Genomic DNA, 24339 nt, shown 5'->3' with positions numbered 1-24339 from the left:
CTCTGTTTCAGTCACACTTGATTCTGAGGAACTACTTTGTATAACTAATATAATTATAACTTATTTGTGTTTTATTTTATAAAATCCTGCTAACATTATGCATATGAAGTAACCGTTTTATAAACACAATAACCCCCGCGAAGCAGTGGGGTTACAGTGCATTTTATAACAACGTCCCTTAGCTGTTATAAAATGCATGGTAACCCACTGGCTTATTGCTTTAATGTAAATGATCAGGACAACATATAATGAAGGAATAATAACCCGATACATCTAAATTCTGTATGCACCAACATAGTCTGGTATGCACATAACAGATTTTCATTTCATTACTCCCCAATATCTTGATGGTCCTTAAATGTCTTTTTCTTTCCATTAAGAGGCAGAATTTAGCCTGGACATCTTTAGAATTTGTCTGATATACATTTACATTACATTTATGCATTTGGAGAAGCTTTTATCTAAAGCGACATTCAGTGCATTATAACGTTACATTGACATTTTTATCAGTATGTACTCTGGGTTCAATATTATGATTTTTTAAAGAGAAAGTATGTGTTTATTTGTTCAGCTCAGAGATCTCAGAGGACGATGATGGTTCCATGTGACACCGAATATCCAGCATTTGTGTCTGAACGCACCATCAAAGAGACCACGGGCAACATTGACTGTGATGGCTGTATACGGTGAGCATGTTTGTGTATTTATGATGTGTGTATGGTTATTTATATAAGTGAACATTTTTCATGATTTATGCATCATTCTTAATCAAAAATATGTATTAATTAATCTGATGTCAGTTGTAACAGTCAGTTAGTAACACCATTGCACATTGCATGTTATGTTCTTAAAGTGTGAATAAAAAAGTAGCCTAAATATTTGTTACTTCCTCTGTGAAAAATGCGCTTTCAAATTTAGCCTGCACCACTTTAGTACTAGCTGAAATGTTCTGGCTATATACACATATAAATAGTCAAAATGTCTGACACTTAACCTTGTGAAACCAAATTGTCTCGCCTACACTTTTCTGATTATATCTCTTTCTGGTATCATTGGCTTTCAACAAGATCATTTCACATAGAGCCGAGAATATGTTTATAGAACGTACTGACCCCATTAAATAAAGCTACACATGCTAGTGCTGTATTTATAAATGAAACTATTAACACTTTCCATTACGTTATGCATTAGCTAGCATTAAAAAAAATTTTTTTTAAAGCATAATTAATTTAAACGTTAGTTAATACAAATTTATGTGTTTATTTATGTGCATTACCTAATGTTAGCATGCAACTTAATAATTTTTTTAAATATGTATTAGTAAATGCTGAAATTAACATGAACTAAAATTAATAAATGCTGTGGAATTATGGTTAGTTTGTGTTAACTAATGTTAACAAATAGAACCCAAATTTAAGTGTTGTGAATATTTAGATAAAGATTTTCAAACTTTAATTAAATTAAACTTAATTTTAAAGATGTTAAGATTTTAATTTTAGTTTACCAATGTAGTCATGTTTTAGTGATGTTTTGTGTTCTGGGCTTGTGTGTATCTATTTTAAATATCTTCTTTATTTTTTTCTTATTTTTAGCACATTTGTCATACAGCAAATTCCCAGCAGTAATCTGTTTATGGTGGTTGTTGAGAATAAATGTGACTGTAGCTCCGCCCCTCCAGTTACCATGGAACCCATTGAAATCATTTATATCCTTTTATTATAAGCTGGTAAAACAGATACAAATGACACTTTTGTGTCAGCTTGTGTGCATGAATACCGAACTTGGACATTTTAACATGCAAGTATTTATGTAAACATAAGCCTTGACCTTTGAGCACATAATGAGTCTCTGAAGTGTGACAGACTGAAGTTTCAGAAAGACCGCAGACGTCCACAGTCCTGTCACCCTTTCCATCCGCAGGTACAAAGTGTGTCTGAATGTGTTGTGTTGTACGGTAAACATATATATTATATATAACACTATATAACAAATAAGATAAATAAGGCATCACACACACAATATGCATGTGCAAAAACGGGAATATGATGTTTTATATAATTTTAAAAACCTTTTTTGTGAGCAATGACATATGCTACTCTGATATTGTAAAAATTGTTGTTCATATGCTGGAAACATTACATTACATCAGATCTGACTTGAAAGAAATCTGACAAGGTTTCCATGATGATGGATCACAATTCATAAGAAGTGTTGAACACAAGTTTGAAAGTAGGGCAAAACTTGGAAAACTGCAGGAGCTTTTGAGTTTCAGATTTAAGTGATAAACGTTTTGTAAATGGAAACACTTTTTTCACACTTCTTAAAATTTTAAGGCTCTTGCAAGGCCTTAAAGGATTAATCCTTTTTCTTAAAAAAAATCCTGATAATTTACTCCCCACCAATTTTGATGTCTTTCTTTGTTCAGTCGAGAGAAAATTATGTTTTTCAGGAAAACATTCCAATACTTTTCTCATTTTGGACTTTAATGGACCCCAACACTTAAAGGAATAGTCTACTCATTTTCAATATTACCTAAGAATTGTTGATACATCCCTCTATCATCTGTGTGCGTGCACGTAAGTGCTGGAGCACGCTGCGACGCTTTGATAGCATTTAGCTTAGCCCCATTCATTCAATGCTGCCATTTGGAGATGAAGTTGGAGGTGACCAGACACATCGACGTTTTTCCTATTTGGGACGAGTGGTTGTGCGAGCGAGTTTGGTGGTACAGGGTGAAACGTGGCGCTTTTCTGGGCGGATTTGGAGGAGTGGCTGTGTTTTGTGGCGTGGTGGCGCTTTTGGGAGTGCTTCGACTCGGCGCAGTAACACCCTCCCTCTCCCATTATGAGAGTGAGAAGGGGAGCGGACTTTTCAGGCGGGTCGAAGTACTCCCAGGGGTGCTATTACGCCATAAAATGTAGTTCCTCTTTTGAATCCGCTTGGAGGGGCGCTGCGTTTTGTTTTGTACCACCAAACTTGCTCGTGTGGCTGCTCGTCTTGAATGGGGGGGGCGTTGATGTGTTTGGTCACTTCTGGCTTTGTCTCTGGATGGTACCATTGAATGAATGGGGCTAAGCTAAATGCTATCGAAGCGTCGCAGCGCGCTCCAACGCTTACGTGCACGCACACAGATGATAGAGGGATGTATCAACTCTTCTTAGTTAAGGTAATAACATATTTTAATATTGAAAATGAGTAGACTATTCCTTTAACAGTTTTAATGCAGTTTAAAATTGCAGTTTCAAAGGACTCTAAACGATCCCAAACGAGGCATAAGGGTCTTATCTAGCGAAACAAATGTCATTTTTGGCAAGAAAAATAAAAAGTATGCACTTTTAAACCACAACTTCTCATCTTCCTCCGGCTGTGTGACGCACCAGTGCGACCTCACGTAATTGTGTAATGACATTGAAAGGTTGCATGTTACATATATGAAACGCACATTTGCGGACCATTTTAAACCATAAACTGACACAGAGACATATTTTTTATTTTTCTTGCCAAAAATGACAATCGTTTCTCTCATTTGGGATAGTATAGAGTCCTTTGAAACTCTGTTGAAACTGCAATTTTAAACTGCATTAAAACTGTTAAGTATTGGGGTCCATTAAAGTCCATAAAAATGAAAAAATCCTGGATTTTCTTCCTAAAAAAAAAACAATTTCTTTCTGATTGAACAAAGAAAGGCATCAACATTTTGTATAACATGGTGGTGAGTAAATTGTCTGGATTTTTTTTGAGAAAATTGACTAATCCTTTAACTTTTAAGACTTTTTAACATGTAGTACTGTCCCAGACAATTCTTGCAAACTCTGTAACTTTTCTTTTTTTCTTTAGGAGAACGCTGTGGAGTGTGGTTCAGCGAATACATTGAATTTTTCATTGGTGGCCATTATATTCCCTGTAGTGTCCTTTCTTATCAGCAGGTGACCTCTGACCCTGGCCTTGACCATTAGGCTTGTTTTACACCCGAATCAGAAAGCCATGCTTCTGCCAAACATGAAATCTCAGTCCACAGAGATCAAAATCATCTTTGTGATGTCTGAATTACTAAGCATAGATGATATTTATTGCCGTCAAAGACTGTGTTAGAATCTGTTGAGTGTTTTATTCTTACATATGGACAAGTGAATATATCTGGATATATTAGTGGCGCTGCAAGCCATCACAGCTAACCGCAGTCCATGTAGCTGTGTAGCTTTGAGAATTTCATACACAATTTAGTCTTAACCTGTCCTGTGTTAAGCACAGAGGATAACTGAGCAAAAATGTCATTCATGTCGGTATTATTTGCCTGCCTCCCAAATTTAATTTAAGCTCTGAAGATGCATGATGTAAAAAATAGAAATATTTCACATTGCTGTTTGTAAGAATAGCGAACATTGTCATCACATGATGAGATGTGGGTTCTTCACAAACTTTATAAGTTTTGCCTGCTTAAAGTATTTGGAAAATGACTTTTGACTGATTAATCCCTTTACATCAAAGGAAAGCCATGTTGTGTAAATAAAAACATATTTTCCATCAGTTTTCTTCTGTCATTTAATTCTATAGTGATCTGCAATGCACAATAACATGAGAACAAGCAATTTGCTGAAAATATATGCTGTTGTTTACTGATATTTTAGAGCAGGGGTTTTCAAAGTGGAAACAAGGGGCCTCATTTATAAAATGCTGTGTAAAAAACATCCTACATTTGATCCTACGATCATTTATCTAAAATGCGTACGTGTGATTCATAAACCGAACGTACGCGCAGAAAACACGCGTATCCCTTTCAAATCTATAAATCGCAAATGAACTTGAACTTGTGCGCGCAGCCGAGCAGTTTCAGATCTCCGCCTTTAAACGATGCGCAGTTAATGTCAGACATATAAAAGAGCGCTTATTAATGTTTAAACTCAATTTCAAACAGCAAGAATGGCTTATATTTCCAAAAACCTGCAGCAATCAGACAAGCAAAAGTGCGTACGTCTGCACAGACCCTGACGTGGCGCTAAGCACTTTTCCACGTCAAAGACAGTTTTTATAAATATGGACTTTGCCGTGGATTTTTGCCTACGCACACTTTACGATCAAATCTGTACGTACGCACGGTTTATAAATGAGGCCCAAGGTTTGTGAAATAATTTTTTATAAATTATATACTTGAATTGTATTTTTAATAAGAGGACATAGCCTACATACAAGAATCATGCCAGTTATGTAATTTGAACAAAACAACCCTCTTAAAAACACATAAGTTGAATCACTATGCAAAAATGTAAAAAAAATAGAAGAATTTGAAGGGGTCCTTGGATTTGTTCTCCACTGTAAGGGCACACTGACCACAAACTGTTTTAGATTGTATGTTGTATTTAGTACTCATTTAACGAACGAAAATTAAACCAGTATTTATAAAAGTTCAGTTTTGTTTCTAAACATGATAGTGCTACGAATTCATGAAGCGCTGCGCAGACCAATCGAAGTATGACATCAAAGTATCGCGAGAGCTATTTGAAAGTGTATGGAGGAGTGCAGTATCGCGATGGTTGATGGCATCGTTCTCAGCGCCGCATGAAATTTAACACACCATAGGCTACCATACGATTTTACAAGATTACATGCAAGGGTTGTGTTATAAGGAAGTAACGAAGAACCTCACATTCCAAGAAACCCCATTAAAGTTACATCGTGTGGAGAATCATCAGAAAACATGAAAACACAAGGTATGTGCTCTTTATTTTACTCTACTCAGCTGAACGCGTCTGCTGTGTGCACTCTTCTGATTAACGTTATCTCTGTCTGATTAACCTTCATGAATGTTTGTCAGCAAATAATACTTTACTGTTTAAACATTTAACAAATACGTGTCAGTGATGTAAATGAATTTAAACGAAGAATAATATAATAAAGTCTTGAGTGAAAGTCAGATAGCCAAACTGTAGATCTGATCTTCAGCTTTAACTGGGTTTGTCTGGGATGGTGCAGTAGAAGTGAAAAACATTCTGCATGATGGAAGAAAGAAAAAGATAAAAACAATGTAAGGTTTTTGTTAATAATGATGAACACTATTTGATTCTGTTTAAAGAAGTATAACAAAATGATACAATGTAGTGCTGTTGGTTAGTTGTATTTTGAGGTTTAATTACGCAAAATGTATGATAAGTTAATGCCCCCTGGCACCATCTCGTGCCCCCTATTTCGAAAAGCACGTAGGGTATTTTCACTTTAAGCTGTGAGAAGAGTAAGCATTTTCACACCAAAATGTTTACACACTTCTAAGTTAAATATTGCTATGTGTATTTGTGGCATGTTCATACATACTACCCCATTCTCTTCAGTATGTCCCTTCTTGTGTCCTGAATTATCAAAAACATCTGTAATAAAATGCAAAAACTGTTACAGAATATTGCTGTAAAGATTTTACTTGAAATCTTAAAGGTGAGAGTCCTGCATGCATCAAATTGTTTCAAAAGAAATGTTACTATGTTCTGTGAATGTATTCTGTTACCTGAAGGCTGGGAAGTTGAAGTAATGAGCGAGTAAATCACTGGTTTGCTTTCTTGGTGGGACTGTGGCTGCTGGAGGCCTTTAGGAGAAAATAACAAACATAATATTAAAGGGGCCATGGCAAAACTAACATTTCCATGTTTAAGTGCTATTATTGGGTCCCCATGCTTCTATCAACCTAGAAAATGTGAAAAAGATCAACCCAGTTACTTCGTTTTGGTAAACCATTCTCTAAAAGCACTTGAAAAAATAGGTCGTTAAAATTTGGCTCTCCTTATGATGTCATAAGGAGCTTTATTATAATAATACCACCCCTTAATCTGCACTACCCAATCACAGCACTGCTATTTAGTGCAGAGAAAAAGAGAGAGAGAAAATAATTCAGAGCACAATTGAGTTTCAATTGCAACAAACCATTAATTTGCATTTTAAAGGACACACTCAAAACGGCACATTTTTGCACACACAAAGTGGCAATTTTAACATACTATAATATATTCTTATATGGTATTTTGAGCTAAAACTTCACATACGTGCCCTGGGGACACCAAAGATTTATTTGGCATCTTTAAAAAGTCTTGTGAAATGGCCCCTTTAACATTACAAACAAAGGGTGGTGCTTTTTCCAAATTCATCAGTAAATAAAACGTATGAGTACCAGGTCCCTGTGAATATCCTGTGTCATGCTAAAAAAATTCTGTGGTAGAAAGTTACCTTATAAAGATACTAGTTATAAGGTTATAAGGGCATTTGTTAAAGTCCTGAAAAGTAAAGCAGGTTTGATTTACCTCACTATCTGTTACTAAGCTTTGTGTAATTTGTGATGATTTACTGAAAGTGAGGCTTAGTCAGTTTATATACTAAGTAAAACTAGATTATGCATGAATCCATTTGCATTTTGCAAAAAAATAGATTTTGTTACCTGAGGACTGGAAGTTTGTAATTGGCGAGTGAGCATCCGAGAGACCTGGCTTACTGTCTTTTAAAGAATCAAATGGGAGTAAAATAATGTCAATGCAATGTAAACATTTCAAACAAGGGCTTAAAGTTAAAATGGCAGTTTATGTTTTTTTTCTGGGGTTCCCATTCAATACGGTTCACTTCGCATTGCGTCAGTTTGCTGACGCTATGGGGGGGAAACTCCTGTTTACTCCGCGATTGAAGCCTATTGGTTAACATCTGTACAAAGTACAGACCAATGGCGCGTTTGAGCCCGCACGTGGGATGCACACGTCCTTATATAAGCGCAGGTCAAGCGTCAAGAGCTTATTAATTTTCTCCTTCAGCGCGAACCTCTCGCTGCTCCGAAGAAGAAGAAGCCTTACCTCGCCGTCGACACAAGCCCTGCAGCGGAGTCCAGGCCTAGCGTCTTCCCCTGCTGTTTTCCGGCTGAGAACCGAAGATAGCAGAATCCAGGTATAGCGTCTTCCCCTGCCGCTTTCCGGCTGAGAACCAAAGATAGCCTTCGCTTGCCATGGTACGAGCCCTGTGCAGCGGACACATGCCTGACAAGGTCTCCCCTGCGGCCGCCCGGAAAGATCAATATTTTAATATAAAGCTAAAAGAGCAGGCGCTGTTGTAATAGCGTCCAGCACAACGGCTCGAGTGAGCCTCTCTGCTATGAATTTCCCCCGAGCGCGTCACCAGTCTGGCACCTCCCACGCCGGGACCGCTCTTATATGCATCGGTTGTCCTATCCATGTTTCGTGCTCCCCCTGCTGTTCCTCTCTCGCTGGGATGAACACACGGCGAGCCATGAGACTAGATGGATGCATAGACAAGCACACACGGGCTAACCCGCCCTGTGTTCTGTCACAACGCAACCGTTTATGCTTTACACTAACAGAGTCCCTTGCTCCTCTCACAGTCAGTGGCGAAATCTCTGGCACATTCATATGAATCCCCCGAGTGCATTGGGTAATACCGTTCATACGATGCATGGCTGTTCTATCTGTGTTGCTGCTCCCCTCTGTCGTTCCTCTCTTGTTGAGATGAACAAGCGGGGGAACCGTAGAACTAAGATAGATGCATAGGACAAGCAAACACGGGCGGGTCTGCCCCTGTACCCTGTCATAGCACAGCCACTCGTGCTCTACGCTCGCGGAGTCCCTCGCTCCTTTCCCTGCAGTGGTGAGGTCTCTTAACGGCTTCTTAGAGTTAGCACTCGGTCTTACGCAAGGTCCGAAATTAACACCCGCCAACCGCCAAATGCTGGTAGATTTTCTATTTGGCGCATAAATTCAGAAGGCTATCTGCCACAGTGGCTGATGATTTTCATACCAAAATAGTAATGTAATATAATGTGGCCGGAAGGTAAACAGTGCCTGCAAGACTTGAAGCACTATAGACGGTTTGTTGCTAGCTAGTACTGCAGCTAACTTGCGGTCTGCAGATATCTGCTGCATATTAGCTGATATGTGGCGACATTTACCGGAAGTGAAGCAACCTTTGAAATGAAAACTCACCGACAAAAAGGGGGATGAGTAAAATAAAAAGAGAAAGTTTTGTGAGAAATGGAGGTATGGAGATAATGGAGTTTACTGTTATGAGCACTAGTTTCATGTTCACATGTCTTACCATTTGTTGCTCTGTTTTTACTTCTATGTATTCTTATTCATTGGGTCCAGTCTGACATTAAACCACCTAGACATACTGCTCTGCTCTGTGAGCCGTTCTGGTCACCGTCACTACTGAGGCTCGTGCACCTGAACGGCCGAGCTCTGGTCTTCACAGCTGCGTCGACAGAGAACAATTGTCTGGGAGAGGAAGGGTTAAGTCCCGTCTCGGCAGGAGTGCCCTGAAATCTTTTCTGTGTGCTGTTTATCCAAAACATACTGTGTAATACTGTCGGTTATGTGACCTCACTATAGTGGCGAACGGTATTGAATTCCTCTAAGAGCAATTTCCGTGCTTACTATACTGTGTATTGACACCCCAGGGCTGTACGGTGTCTCTAAACACTTTTTTGCCTTACCGACAAGCAGACAGTAATACGCACACACGGCCCGCCTTCCATAATTGTATCGACGCTTGCCGAAAAAACCCCGGTTTGGCCATACAGTATACTGTGTATTGACACCCTACGGCTGTACAGTGTCTCTAACACCTTTCTGCCAAATTTGCTCGCAGCCCACCTCAGTTTCTCCGCTACGATACTGACGGGGCAAACGAGCACGGTCTTACGGCTGTTATTTTCTCTTCCTAGAGAGACGGCAGCCTCAGACTTTTTCATGGCTCCAAGCGTTTGAATCGCGCCCTCTCCGGATGGCCACTCAAAGGCTTACAGCCAAGCGGTTTATGATGTTTTTCGGCCATATAGCTGGTTTATATCAGTGGATCCGAAGACGCTCACACCTCCGCTCCAATACTCGGAGATATTAAGGGTCAAGTGAGCTTGCTACCCGCCACAATAAGTTTCATTTATGACGCTCAGAAAGCAAGCTCAACACCAAAAGCGCGCTCACAGTCAGACGCGCGGCATCTCTTTTAAGACGGGCTCACGTACCCCTCTAACGAGCCCCAGAAAGCTGAATATCGTTGCATTCTGTTCATAAGTCCACTTCAGTTTGACTAAGCAAAGGTCCCGCCCCGAGCTGACGGCCGGGAAGCTTATGCTTAAGTTATACACGGCTGCATGCAGTGCTATCATTACGAGCTCGCCTGGTTGAACACGCCTTACGACGGCAATCAGCCTTCGGTGCGTGGAGCGCCCGTTTGTCTCATATCAATAACCTTGTACTGTACATACGGACCATTAAGGGGATGATTTTAGCACTGCAGCACTCTCGACCGTGTTATTGTGATAATGCGGTCGAGCAAACTACGGTGGTTTCATTTTTCACCGGACCAGACTGAGATCTCGCCCCTGTACAAGTTGGCGAGTCATCTCCTTTTAAAGTCATTGCATCGCTTTATAAGCTATGTTCAATCAGAGTGATACGCATCTCGTGCTTAAACAACGATCCAAAACCACTGCGAATTGTGGTGTGGAACACTTTTCTCCTCACTACGGAGGCTCGTGCACGGCGGCTCTCTCCCCCTACGCCAGATCATTCACTTTATTCATAAGCCAGTCATTTCTCAGATGCGGACGGTGCCCGAGGCACAGCGCTCTGGAACTGTCCAAGGTCCTGTATGACAGATACGTCTGACGTACATCAGACGATCAGCTGTTCATCTGCGTCACAGATCACTCACTAGCGCACCTGTCAATACAGGTTATTTATGGATCGTTGAAGTTATCACCTCCCATGACAATGATGCTCACTCGTGGTTAGTCTACTCCATGTATGGATTAGCTCCACCTCGGGCATGGTCTTAGAGGTTTCTCATCTGACATTTGTGACACGGCCAGCCGTCCACGTTGTCAATTTTACAGCTTCAACATCCCTGCTTCGCGCACTACTGAGGTTTGTTCCATTAAAGGTGCCCCCGTAAGCTCACCTGTATGCACGATAATTTTATGCGTCCACCGTGCGCTTAGAGAAGCTCACATATGCACACTATAAGATTTCATTATACACTAAAGAAGCGCTTGGAAAAGCTCACCTGTATACACGGCTAGGGATGGGAATCGAGAACCGGTTCTTCTTAAGAACTGGTGCCCAGTGAATCCATTCCTTTCAATCGTTAGCATGCCTGCTTAACGATTCCGCTTATCGGTTCCGCTCATTGCAAATGTGTCATGACGTCACACACGCACTGTGTTGTTTTGGTTTAGAACGCAGCAAACATTGCATCGAGGCAGAACGATCCAAAGCTTGGTTATATTTAGTGGTGGGCAGAGCGAGGCTTCGTGAAACACTGAAACAGTTGAATCAATAACTTATATTTCACGCGAAAATACGACATACGGTCGCGTTGCAGGACTGTCGTGTTATTGATACACAACAACATCAGAGAGTCAAGCACTAGCGGAGCTAACGGGATGTCATCTGTTATTAATGCCGAAGGTAATGTGTTAATGTTAATGTGAGCGCCATTTCATTATTTAAACTTTTACTATACGGATCTCCGTTGTCATTGTCCATCAAATTGATGACGGTCAGAGTCTGGCTGGCTCTCGTACAGGCTCAGAGGCTGCAGAAATATCTCTCGTGCACGTCTAGCTAACTTAGCCTAACTTACTCCGTTTACAGAGGCAGGGAGGAATAAAATGACTGAGGCGAGGATAAACTAATTTCACCGGCGGACACTACTTAAGTATTTCTACTTAAAAGTACATTTTCAAGTATTCTTATTTTATCAGTGTTTTTTTTTTTTTTTGAAAACATACATTCCAAAGCATAATCATAATTTTAAATCCACTACATTTTATAATTTCAAGTTTTTGGTTAATTTTCAATACACATTTACGGCACGCTTGGAAAGCTCACCGATCTGTGCACTATAATACATCCCGATGCGCTCGAGGGCTCACCTGGGTTCACACTATTGTGGTATCTGTATAATCCCACGCTACGAACCGTTCTGCCGCATATTATAGTCAGATCGGCCGTTCGTGAGCTTCGCAGATCACTAACTACGTATGCCTGTTGCTAACAGTAGCTATTTAGATGGATCGTTGAAGCCATCGCACTGGCTCACGCCCCTCTATGAGCTATGTCCTATATGTTAGAGCCCACTCTGTGCGAGTTTGGCTTCATCATGGACTTGGTCTACAGGGGTATCTATATTTGATATCTGCTACGCGGCCGGCTGGTCTTAGCCGTCTACGTTTGTCAGATTGTACAGCTAAGACGTCCCTGCCCTACGAGCGCAGGTTCTCTCGGCTTAATCATGCACGCTCATGCGTTTTATGTGTACACCATGGTGCGCTCAGCGAGCTCATCAACGTGACTCTGAATTTACTTATCTCGCACACCCGCGGCGCGGTCGGTATCTCGCCGTCTTGTGCTATGTTATGTGCTCCCAGTGTGTTTAAAATCCCACCGTATGCGCGTCAACATTTTATATGGTGCTTACACTTTTGCTTTAAAGCTGTGAATATGCCGGTTATAGGTCCACACGCAGTGTCTCTCCAGTAAGGCACTTCAGTACGTTGTGTATGCACGGCGTGATGAGATTACGTTCCCCCATAGCGTCAGCTTACTGACGTAATGCGAAGTGAACCGCATTGAAAGGGAACGCTTAGTTTACTCACGTAACGCCGGTTCCCTGAAATAACGTGAACGAAGCATTGCATCTCTTGCCGTGCTACAAACGTCTACGCAGCGAGTGTTATTCGGCTGCGCGCTTCAGTCGAATAATAATGAGCTCTTGACGCTTGAACCACGCTTATATAAGGACGTGTGCATCCCGCGCGCGGGCTCAAACGTCATTGGTCTGTACTTTGTATGTACTTTGTAGACGTTAACCAATAGGCTTCCCCCCCATAGCGTCAGCTAACTGACGCAATGCTTCGTTCCCGTTATTTCAGGGAACCGGGTTACGTGAGTAACCTAAGCGTTTTCTTGAATGAATGCACTGTACATGATTTAGCTGACATGAGAATATATGTTACTAAGTTTCAGGTAATGTGTGATGATTTGAATGTGATAATGTTAGTGATGTTTTCTTACCTGTGGGTTGAGATGTGTCTGGTACAGAAGTGATGAGAGAGTTTATTTCTGCAGGTCCAGAAGCACGCTACATAAAAGAGTAAATAATTAAGATCATATCACTTTCCTCGTTATGGGATATGAAAATAACACACGCATAAACACACAGATGATGCTCACCGTATCTCCTGCAGTTCTTTGACTTGAAATAATACAAAGCAATCTTAGTGTATTATTCTTTAATTCAATCAAATATTAATGGTTATAGTATATTATTATAAAATAAATAAGCTGAAAAATTTCTACATGAAGAAAAGACTTACAGTTTAGATCTTTTTTTGCCTAGAAAACAAATAACTACTGCTACATTTTTTCAGTTATTTGTCTTTATTTGTTCATTAAAACTAAGTAACTGTATAAACTTTACTTACATACAAATCCGCACAGACATATGAGTCCTGTGAGTACAATCACAGAGCACGCCACTGCTGACAGCATTATCAGCAACATTCTTTTCTCTAAAAAAATGTATTATTTATTATGATATATCTTTCAGTATAGTTGTATATTTAAGTGTAATCCCTAAGTCTCTGTTACAGTTTTTTACGATTGCTTACACACAAAATCTTTTCATGTCATACGATTTTTGAAAGCTCTCACTCAAAGTGCAAAACTACATGCCAAATCTTCAAAACCATAAGCTATTTCCCCGCCTTTGACTCAGTTTTCAATTGCATAAAACACTTTTTTCAAAACACTACACACAATTCTCTACCTAAAACACAAAGATCTATGAGGAAGAGACTTGCTTTCCTTTTCCAAACACAACCAATCAAAATGCTACACTTATTCACCAGGTCACACAGACACATTTCTCACATGTGCAAACACTAATTGCTTAACTGATCACTAACCAATCACTGCTTTACAGTAGTATAGGCCTATAAATAGGTCAAAGGTCAGATGACCTGTTTTGGCAATTTGCATCCCACCCCCCTGCCAATTCCTGGACCAGGACCCCACACACAGTTTACTGTATTCTACTGTAAAGAATTTACTTTTTGTTTACATGTTTATAGTTTGTTGTATAATGTATACAACAGTAATGTTTGGACTAATAAATATTTTCGGTTTCTACATTGCATTGGTGTTTTCAGTGTACTTGTTACCCCTCTCAGCAGATTACTTTCACTGTAGAACATTGTATTGAAATGTAGATGTAAGCCTATGAAAGACCAAAGAGCTTTAGATTTAGAACAACAGTGTTTACATGGTATATCCAAAAATGAATTATTATGAAAGAAGTGTTTGCCATTTGATGCAAATGCTTCATTCTGACATGTGTTTGTGGCATTTTGAATGCAGTGTTGCATTTTGAAAGAGTTGTGAGCTATTTTGCATTTTGTGTGTGCAGTTTTGAGAATTGTGTGTAGAGTTTTGAAAAGGTGTGTAAGCAATTGGTAAAAACTGTAAACTCCTTTACTTATTCTATGTAACAACAAAACTAAAATGTGTAAAATATCTTCTTTTGGATAATGTCTGTTGGTATTTTAATTTTTATAACTTAAAGAGGAAATTTAACTGATTCAAAAGTTGTCAGTCAGTTTCTGAGGTACAAATGACTAAGGGGGTAAAATGGAAAAATGTTTTTAATTCTCTGCCATGAGAGAATTAAAAACCTTTAGCTTTAGGAGTTGAATTATGAGAGAATTAAAAACCTTTAGCTTTAGGAGTTGTCCCTATTATCAATGCTCTGAGGATCAGCTGAAAAAAATCAAATGAAAGCACAGCAAAGTCAGCAATTTTGGTATGTTAGGTCTTTCAGTGAAGCAATGATTTTCTGTTATTTTTATGTTATGTTTTTATCAAAAGCTAAACTTTACTCACATGCTTTTGTGTCTTTTTCAACATCTTTGTGAGTTGGCTTTACTGTTGAAACTACTTTTGTGTCTTTTTTAACATCTTTGTGAGTTGGCTTTACTGTTGAAACTGTAGTGAGAAATCAACAATGTCAAATGTTATTTTTTAATTAAATGTTTTTATTATTAAACATTAGGGGTGGGCGATATGACCAAAATCTTCTATCACGATAGGATTAATTTTATATCATGATAACGATATGTATCACGGTAGAGTTTTTTTATGTTTTAATAAGGTTTAAATCTTTAATACCATAGAAATGTTCATAATTCTCACAAAAACATATACAAGCATAGAAAGAAGATAAATACAAATAAAACTCAAGCTCTCTGAAGATAAACAGTGAATGATATGAGAATGATAATAAATAATTATGCATGTATGTATAGGCCTATATATATTTTTATTTAAGGTAGAAAAGTGATTTAATCAGGAGCAGTGAGAGATTTCCTCTCAATGCTGTTTGATTAACACGAGTGACAGACAGGAGCAAAATTAGGTAACTTCCCCTTTAAGACCAAAGTCCCTCTCCAAAACACTGTTACACATACACTGTTACACATGCGCTTTGTCTTTTAGCTGTTTACTTTCTCTTAAGACCTAACTGGTCGTGTTTATGAGGATGCTTGCAAAGACGGGAATTTTGACGCATATGTGTATTTAAGGCCAATAAAGCGGAAAATGCTCACGAGCTTAATGAGCAGCGGTCGCGCGACTTGCGCGCTCCTCACAGACAGAAAGAGAGCAGCGGTTGCGCGACTTGTCCGCTCCTGACACACATAAAGAACGCACGCATACAGATCTGCTGTCTGTGTTTCAATGGCTTAAAATAGCTTGTTTTAAAACTGCAGTGCTTAAATATGTGTACAAACGTTACGTTTTCTCGAGCACGCACACAGGAGCGTGACGTGAGTGCGTAACCTCGATAGAAACGATAGTCCAAAATCTCTACCGGTTGACAAATTTCTACCGGTTAATTATGTCTACCGGTTTATCGCCCACCCCTATTAAACATTAAAGGGGACATATCATTTAAATCTGACTTTTTTCAAGTTTAAGTGCTATAATTCGGTCCCCAGTGCTTCTTTCAACCTAGAAAACCTGAAAACGAACATCCAAGTAACTTAGTTTTGGTAAACTCTGCAAGCATGTGAAAAATAGGTCATTAAAATTTGGCTCCCCTTGTGATGTCAAAAGGGGATCTCTTATTATAATAATAACGCCCTTCAATCTGCATTATCAAACCACGGCACTGCCATTTAGTGCAGAGAGAGAAAAAGAGAGAGAAATAATAATTTACTGCACAATTGAGTTTTAATTTCAACAAACCACCATCATTGCGATCAGTGTTTGCATTTCATCAGGTCATTTACATTTTAATGGACAACACACCCCAAGTTTTTGCTCACACCTACAAAGTGGCAATTTTAACATGCTATAATAAATCTATATGGTGAGCTAAAACTCAACATAATGTACTCTGAGGGCACCAAAGATTATTTTACATCTTAAAGTCTTGTGAAATATCCCCTTTAAAGCAACACCAAAGAGTTTTTTTACCTTAAAATAACGCTTCCAAAACAGTTTCAGTGGTTCATCCACTCTAAACAGGGTGAACAGCACTTTCACATTCGCTTTGCAGCCCTCTATCGGCCAAAACCGCACTAAAGAAGTTTCCAACCGTCGGGTAGCGGTCCTGTAGTCCGAGTGAATACTACAAAAACGTGCTTTACGGCAGACCTACAATCCAATCAGAGCCAGCTATGCCTCAGTATTTATGACAGTGGGTAATGGACAATTACGCTTCTAACCTGTACGGGGAGCAAAGAGCCAAAACTCTTTGGTGTTGCTTTAATTCCGAGTAACATGAGATGCTGATGTACTGTAGCTTACCAGCTGTAGGGTGTGTTTTGGTTGCAGCAGTGGACACTGCAGAAATATACAATATAAAAATGTTCAGTTGGTATGATGACAGTAATATAACATGGAAAATGTCTTTCTGATGTCTTCAGGTTTGATTTATCATTATGATTACTCACAAGTTGTCATGACTCTTGTACCGGTTGATGTTGAAACTGCAGAGAGAATTGAGCCGTATTACATCGAGTACAATATTTGTAAACTATAGGGAAGTTAAAAGAGGAATTTTTCATTTTAATTTAATTTAGAATAACCAAGGATAGTGTCGTAACTCACCAGCTGTGATTTTGGTTGTAGACATTAGTCCAGCTTTAGCTGGAAATGTTTAATAAAAGGTTCAGTTCGGTGAGATGACTGATAAATGATTTTTTTATTTTTTTATTTTTTTATTTCATTTAATATGGACATAGCAATAACATTGGACGAACCAGATGCATTGTTTAAAGCAGGGGTGGGGAACCCTGGTCCTGGAGGGCCACTGTCCTGCAGAGTTTAGTTCCAACCCTAATTAAACACACCTGAAAAATCAAATGAAAGTCTTCAGGATTGCTTGGAAATGAAATTCAGGTGTGTTTGATTAGGGCTGGAACCAAACTCTGCAGGACAGCGGCCCCCCAGGACCCAGGGTTCCCCACTCCTGGTTTAAAGTGTTATAGCACATGTGCTAATGAAAGCGAACATGTGATAATTGAAAGTGAAAAATAAAAAAAGAGGCTTTTTGTTTACTTTGGGTACAAGTTTAAATTAAGAATCATGGTTACTCACAAGTTGGTTTGACTGTTTTTGTTGTACCCACAGTGGTGGTTGATGTTGAAACTGCAGAGAGAATGTAGCTGTATTACACCGAGTACAATATTTGTAAACTTTCATTTTAAGGTAATTTCACCAAATTTCTTTTTAAGGTAATTCCACCAAATTTAAACTACAAGAGAGATAAAAGAGGAATTTTTTAACTTTAATTTAATTTAGAAATACCAATGAAGGTGTCATAACTTACCAGCTGTGGTTTTATATGCGGACGTTATTGCAGCTTTAGCTGGAAATGTTTAATAAAAGGTTAAATTTGGTGAAATTACCTTAAAAAGAACTGTCACTGAGATAATTTAAAGGTGCTCTAAGCGAATTCACGCGTTTTAGACCACAACACATTTTTTGTTATATACAGTAAACATCTCCTCACTATCTGCTAGCTGCCTGTCCCCTGAACACACTGTAAAAAAACGCAGTCTCTGTAGACAGCCCAGGCTCCACAAACTGCAATAAAAATGAAGTGGTCAAACCTACCACCAGGAAACATAACAAAGTGTTCCAGCCAATAAACGACAGGAAGGATTTGGGAGTGGGGGTTAGGCGTGTTCATGACTCTTTCAGAAAGCACAGACGGGAGGGGGAGGGGAGGAGTTAGCTAAGCTCCGTTTTGTTTGACAACACTTCAAACGTCAACAAGAAGTGATGTCACACAGATTCGCTTAGAGTGCCTTTAAGGTGAAAAATAAAAAAGGCTTTTTGTTTACTTTGGGTACAAGTTAAAAATAAGAATCACATGGTTACTCACAAGTTGCCGTGACTGTTTTTGTAGTACTTGCAGTGGTAGATGATGTTGAAACTGTTTAGTACAGTAACAGTAAAGACCATTTTTGCTAATTTCAAAGTAAACTTAAATGTTGATGTTGTATAGCAGTAAGATCTTGAAATAACTTGTTTTAACACGTTTTTCTTGGGAGCCAATAATATTAATATAGCAGGTGATAATCATTTATAAACAGTGTTTCCTCTAGGATTTTTTCCAGCTGTGGCGGCAGGGGGCGCCCATGATGATTATAAATGTACATTATTTTTTTTAATGTAGAATATAGGCTACAGTAAACTAACATGCATTTTTTTATCATTTTCATGCTGTCATTTACTTTTCCTTATATTTTTTTCTATGTTTAATCTAAACTGTATTTTCTTAAAAAATACGTAAGTTTTTTAGCTTCATACGGATCTTTCATTGTAGTTTTAATGTAGTGTGCAAGTTCTTGCTCATGTTTAGCGTTACAGAGCTGTTGCAAAGTCACGCACAGTCCTGTTTGATAATCCGCACCGCTGTGATTTGACAGAAACCCCGACCAGTTATCCGACATCAGCAGCAATTTTTCCAGCATTCCACACCCGGCCTGTTTGACATAAAGAGCCCGACCCGGTCACACCGCAAATCGCGCAGTTAAATATAACCTTTAACGTTCTTCAGACAGAGCTTAAACACAAATAAGCCATTTAAAAACTGCTACCTATCGGAATCGAGTCGAATTTTGGTCTTGATGTTAGACCTGCAGTTTAGCCTACTCTTGCTTATTGAGTCCCGACCTGCATCTACAACGCAAATGACAAGTTAATATTATTACACCCGTTACATCAAATATTATGCGGTTCACCCGCGGGTACCCCGATTCTGCTGTCTGAAAACATATATGAAACAGTCTCACCGTCTGCCTCAAGTTTTTATTACCAACGTCCGTCTCTTCCACGGGAATAATGTAAGTTTCCTTACAAACAGATTCGACTATTAATGTCTTGCAGTCCCATATAAGTAGTATTCAGTGTTTAGCCTTTTGTTTTTGTACAAACATCTTATCATTTAATGTGAAACTTTGTGAGGGTCGATCTGAAGCACAGAAGATTGACTGACAGCTGATCGGTCAGCAGCGCTCTGCGCTTATAGTCTATATTCTGAATAACTATATGACCAGATAAGTTGATAATATGAGTACAGTGATTCCAAAGAATGTCCAAAAAACTTGTAATATGTTAAATCGAAAGTTTAATCATGTCTTTTCTCGCAGCCCAGCGCTGCGTCCGTGTATATGCGCATGTGAAAAGCATACGCGTGATGACCTTGCAACTTAAATTACCCTTAATTTATTGCCATACAGATAAAAGTAAAATAACATTCGAAACTGAAAATTGTTTTTTTTTATTTGTGTAAACTCACAATAAGGAGAAAACCTTGTGCTTATTTAAAATCATTAAAAACATGACGTACTTTCTGCTGCTTTGGTTTAACAGCGCCTCACAAAAAAAGAACAGCAACTCAAATACTTTTTATTCGTTTTGTCAATCTGATAATTATAACATATTTCGTGTAGGTTTATTTATTTTATTATATTTCTCAAAACAGAGACGTATAATCATCCTCTGTTGATTTAAATCTATGTGTTCATTAAACTAAACCCATGGGGGAAATTATGATATTTTAGGAGATTTATTTATTATAAATGAGTGAACAACACGAATCCAGAAAGGAATTTATATCTTTAAAACAGCCAGTCTGGCAGGGCGGACATTTCGGTAGCTTTATTTATTTTGCGAGCTGCCGCCGTGGGTTTTGTCTAGAAGGCATACAGAAAATGCCGAAAAGTTTAGGATCAGATTTGGAGGTAGGATTTTTAGGATGAAAACAGCGGCTCTGGTTAAATGAGAGACAAATACATCCTACAATCCTGTGAAATTCTGTGTTTAGAGTTGGGTTTGGGTGAAGGATTAGGATAAAACAGTTCTCATCCAGCGAGATTTCGTTTGCTGTATCCCTTCTATCCACAACCGCAGGCGTGGCGGGGATGTTTTAGGCGTGGCGGCCCGCCACGGTTGAATGTATATAGCGGAAACACTGATAAATCAATAACTTACTCCAAACTGTTATTGGATCTGAACGTGGAGATAGCATGAGACCTTGTGATTTATATAGAGTGTAGTAGCAGGTTATGATGACAGATGACCTCTGACCTCCTGACCAAATAATGATGTCAGATCCAGTGAGTGATAGTTGACATGATCTGCTCTGTTTATTTTCTCTTCCATCTATTATGAAGTAACACTCGTTCATCTTCTGATTCTCACTGTTACTACAGTCCAGCTGTACTGTGTCTCTGTACATGATAACTGAAGAAGACACTGACAACTTTGCCTGAGGAAAACCTAAATAAATCATTAAAGAAAAAAAAAACATTTTTTAATTTACCTTAAAGTAGAGACTGGGGTTAGTTGTCACGAGTTTAAATCAAGTGAAAATTTCTCAGTTATGATTTGTAAACAATAACTTACCCTGAACTATTACTCTTACTCTATCTGAACGTGGAGATGGTACGAACACTTGTGATGTATTCACAGTGTAGTAGCAGGTTATGATGACAGATGACCTCTGACCTCCTGACCAAATAATGATGTCAGTTCCAGTGAGTAATAGTTGACATGATCTGCTCTGTTTCCTGTCATTTTGCCTTCCATTTATTATGAAGTAACACTCGTCCATCTTCTGATTCTCACTGTTACTACAGTTCAGCTGTACTGTGTCTTTGTACATGATATCTGAAGAAGACACTGACAAATTGGCCTGAGGAAAACCTAAATATACAGAATTAATTTAATTAAAATTATTTCATTTTATGTTACAGTGGAAACTGGGGCTAATTTTCAAGTTGTATTTCAATAAATATTTTTAAGCAATGTAACAATTTTCATGAAGAATGTATACCTTATGAAGGCTTTTTCTCTCACCACACTCTTGGAAAGGTAAGCTGTCACTGGGACAGTACCCTTTAAAAATGTCCTAACATGTACCATGTACACTAATACAGGTATACTTTGATGTACTAATATGCACTTTTTGAGGAACAAATGTGTACTTTTTGAAAGCGTACCGCCTCAAGGACAGCTTTTTTACCATTTTTTTGCGTATCCCTGCTGGGTCAGACATACTGTCTGTTTGACCAATCCAGATACTGTAAGTGTCAGCAAAAATTCACATCCAGCCCATCACACTCTATGCAGTGTCTAGTGAGTCTGAACACTCAGTTACATTTGATTTCTGCAGTCCTTTATCTCAAAACAAATTGTTTTACATCAGCTTTACAAAAACACATTCACCCAAATATTCTGTCATGTTTAATCTCCCTCATGTCATTACTGACCTAAATTACTTTCTTCTGTAAAACCCAACAGGTGTAAGAATATCCAGACCACCATATCCGATCATCCCTATACGCAAGGTACGCAAGCTATGAAGGGTGTCGGACAACTTCGTGCTCCCTTACTCTTAACTTAATGCGGTGCTGCATGAAAACAGCATCATGTAAGCGTAGAGCATACAAAACCAGAAGCGATCTGCTATGTTTAACAGGAATGCAGAAGTGAGTTGCGCATATACCCTATTTCATATGACAATTGGTCTGTGCAGGGCTGAATGCAGTTGACCTGCCCGACATGTGGCTTGATATATGGACATGTTTTTCTAACAAAGCTATCCATCCGGATAATATAATAATATAGGCCTATATAGGTTATATCAGGACATTAAGGTAGTTTTTACAAACATACCCTACAAAAACAATACTGGTGTGCATCTTGAGACAAAACAATAGCACTGATATATGTTAAGATATGTCAGGGCCTCCTCACAAAGTTGGTTAGGGCTCTCAGAAGTCTAAGATCGGCTCTGCTGAACACTCCTTTGTATGTAATGGAAAGTGAATGAGGATTAAATGTCAAATACTCACCTCTGACAGTGTAAACATCACTGCGTGGTGATCTGAGGTTCATCTCATTTTCAGGATCTGTTATGACTGAATAATCACAACTCAGCTGCCGACTGTTCACTGTTTGCTTATGTGTGAATATTTCACCCAGAATCATATAAAACATACACCAATGTTCTCCAGTCTGTGTACGTCTCGGATAACGTCTGTTTGTCAGAGGTCCATACTCAGTGTAGAGATTACAGATGAAATCAGCTTTGACTGTCAGTGGTATTTCACATGATATAATGAGCTGGTCAGTGCTGTCATCAACACTGATGGAGGGTTTCTGAAGAGTATCTGTATGAAGTTTGGAAAACACATAAAAAAATTAATATCAGTTTATAAAACAAAAAGACATTAGTGAAATATCTCACCTAGTATTGTCAGTGTGACAGGAGGAGAGTAAGATGATGGTTTATGAACCCCATATACATCTATTGTGTAGTAACATCTCATGTCGAATGATGCAGGTGATTTTTCACGCGTCCATAAGAGAAGTTCAGTTCCAGTGAGATGAAGCTGACATGATTGACTGAGTTTTGTATTTTCCTCTTCGTTTGATAGGAAATAACACTGATTCACTTTAACATCAGCTGGACTCTCACAGATCAGATGTACTGAGTTTGACTCTCTTATGACATCAGGAGACACTTTTAGATTAGGAACTTCTACAAAAAACAAAAATCTTTTTCCAGTGACTGTAGATTATTTTATTGATCATCTTTATATACACAGATGTCATTAAAGCCTTTTCTACACAATATAGGTTTGCATGGTTTACAACTCTTAAGTTTTAATATGGTTTCTTTGATAGCTTGACTTTTCGTACTGTCACATGGCACCCAGGATTGCTTTCACATGGACATGAAAGTTAATTAGTAGATTAATGTTTTTTTTAATTTTTTAAATTAATGCTTTACTTAAAAAAACTTCACATGTATCCGACATGCTAAAATTATGGACGCTGAAACAAATCAATTCCATTTTTACAATTATAGAGATACAATATTTAAAATAACATTTCGAGTACTACGTATTTATTTGTACAGATCATTCTTAATCACTTTAAAGCTTTTTTGACTCTAGCTGTAATGCTTTGGCTTCTTGTTTGATCTTGGCAGTCTGTTGCTACAGATATTGTAGTTCTTGTTTGAGAAATATATTTTGATGTTCCTTGTACAATCTGCTCAATAATTTAAATGACATTAAAAAAATAAATAAAAATCACTTACTATATGACTGAACCTTCATAAGAAGATGCAGAAGAGTGATGATGAACAACTCCATTACAACAAGTGAGAGAAAAGACACAAAACGAGACTCACAAGTATCTGAATTAGGAAGTAGAAGGTCGGCCCACAGGAAACCACAACATGTATAGTCAACCCAGTCTCACCCCATGGCGTCGGTATTTGACGACACTTGACCATGCGTCAATATGTTGACGCGGAGGGTATACCTTTCGCGTCATTTTTTGACGAACTGGGGACTTCAATACTATTAAGTCCGTTGCATTCTCTTTCCTATTTTCTTACCATTTTCTACCATTTTCGCGTCGGTTTAGGGTTAGATTTACATAATGACATCCCTACCCAAACCTTTCCCTAACCCCAATGCCAGGCGACAACTGTTTAATTTCGCGTACCTAATAGTATTGAAGTCCCCAGTTCGTCAAAAAATGACGCGAAAGGTATACCCTCCGCGTCAACATATTGACGCATGGTCAAGTGTCGTCAAATATTGACGCCATGGGTGTGAGACCGTGTTAAATATTGACGCCATGGGTGTGAGACCGTGTTAGTATAGTGCTGTTAGCTTAATTTATGTGAAAATATAGATCAGTTCACAATCAGAGCAAAACAGAGTAAATACGTTTTGTATGCTACACTTGTCTCTGATCTGACCTACATCTG

At 38.6% G+C, this 24339-nt stretch overlaps 1 protein-coding gene across 5 annotated transcripts in view; it reads left to right on the top strand.

Moving 5' to 3' along the window:
* Positions 1-24339, top strand: part of cacna2d3 (calcium channel, voltage dependent, alpha2/delta subunit 3) — a 103788-nt gene that overhangs the window by 57659 nt on the left and 21790 nt on the right. For 4 of the 5 annotated variants that reach the window (XM_073876247.1, XM_073876246.1, XM_073876243.1 and 1 more), the window contains 4 exons: positions 572-686; positions 1593-1708; positions 1841-1920; positions 3838-4527. In XM_073876247.1, the coding sequence (XP_073732348.1) occupies positions 572-686; positions 1593-1708; positions 1841-1920; positions 3838-3930 (404 nt within the window). In that variant the 3' untranslated portion in view covers positions 3931-4527. Of the gene's footprint in view, positions 1-571; positions 687-1592; positions 1709-1840; positions 1921-3837; positions 4528-24339 lie in introns of those variants that run through there. The other variant, XM_073876244.1, reaches the window with a different exon arrangement.

Source organism: Misgurnus anguillicaudatus, chromosome 14 (genome assembly GCF_027580225.2).
Source record: "Misgurnus anguillicaudatus chromosome 14, ASM2758022v2, whole genome shotgun sequence".
NCBI lineage: Eukaryota > Metazoa > Chordata > Actinopteri > Cypriniformes > Cobitidae > Misgurnus > Misgurnus anguillicaudatus.
Note: the sequence above shows the minus strand (reverse complement) of the source record. Positions and strands in the feature narration are given on the sequence as shown.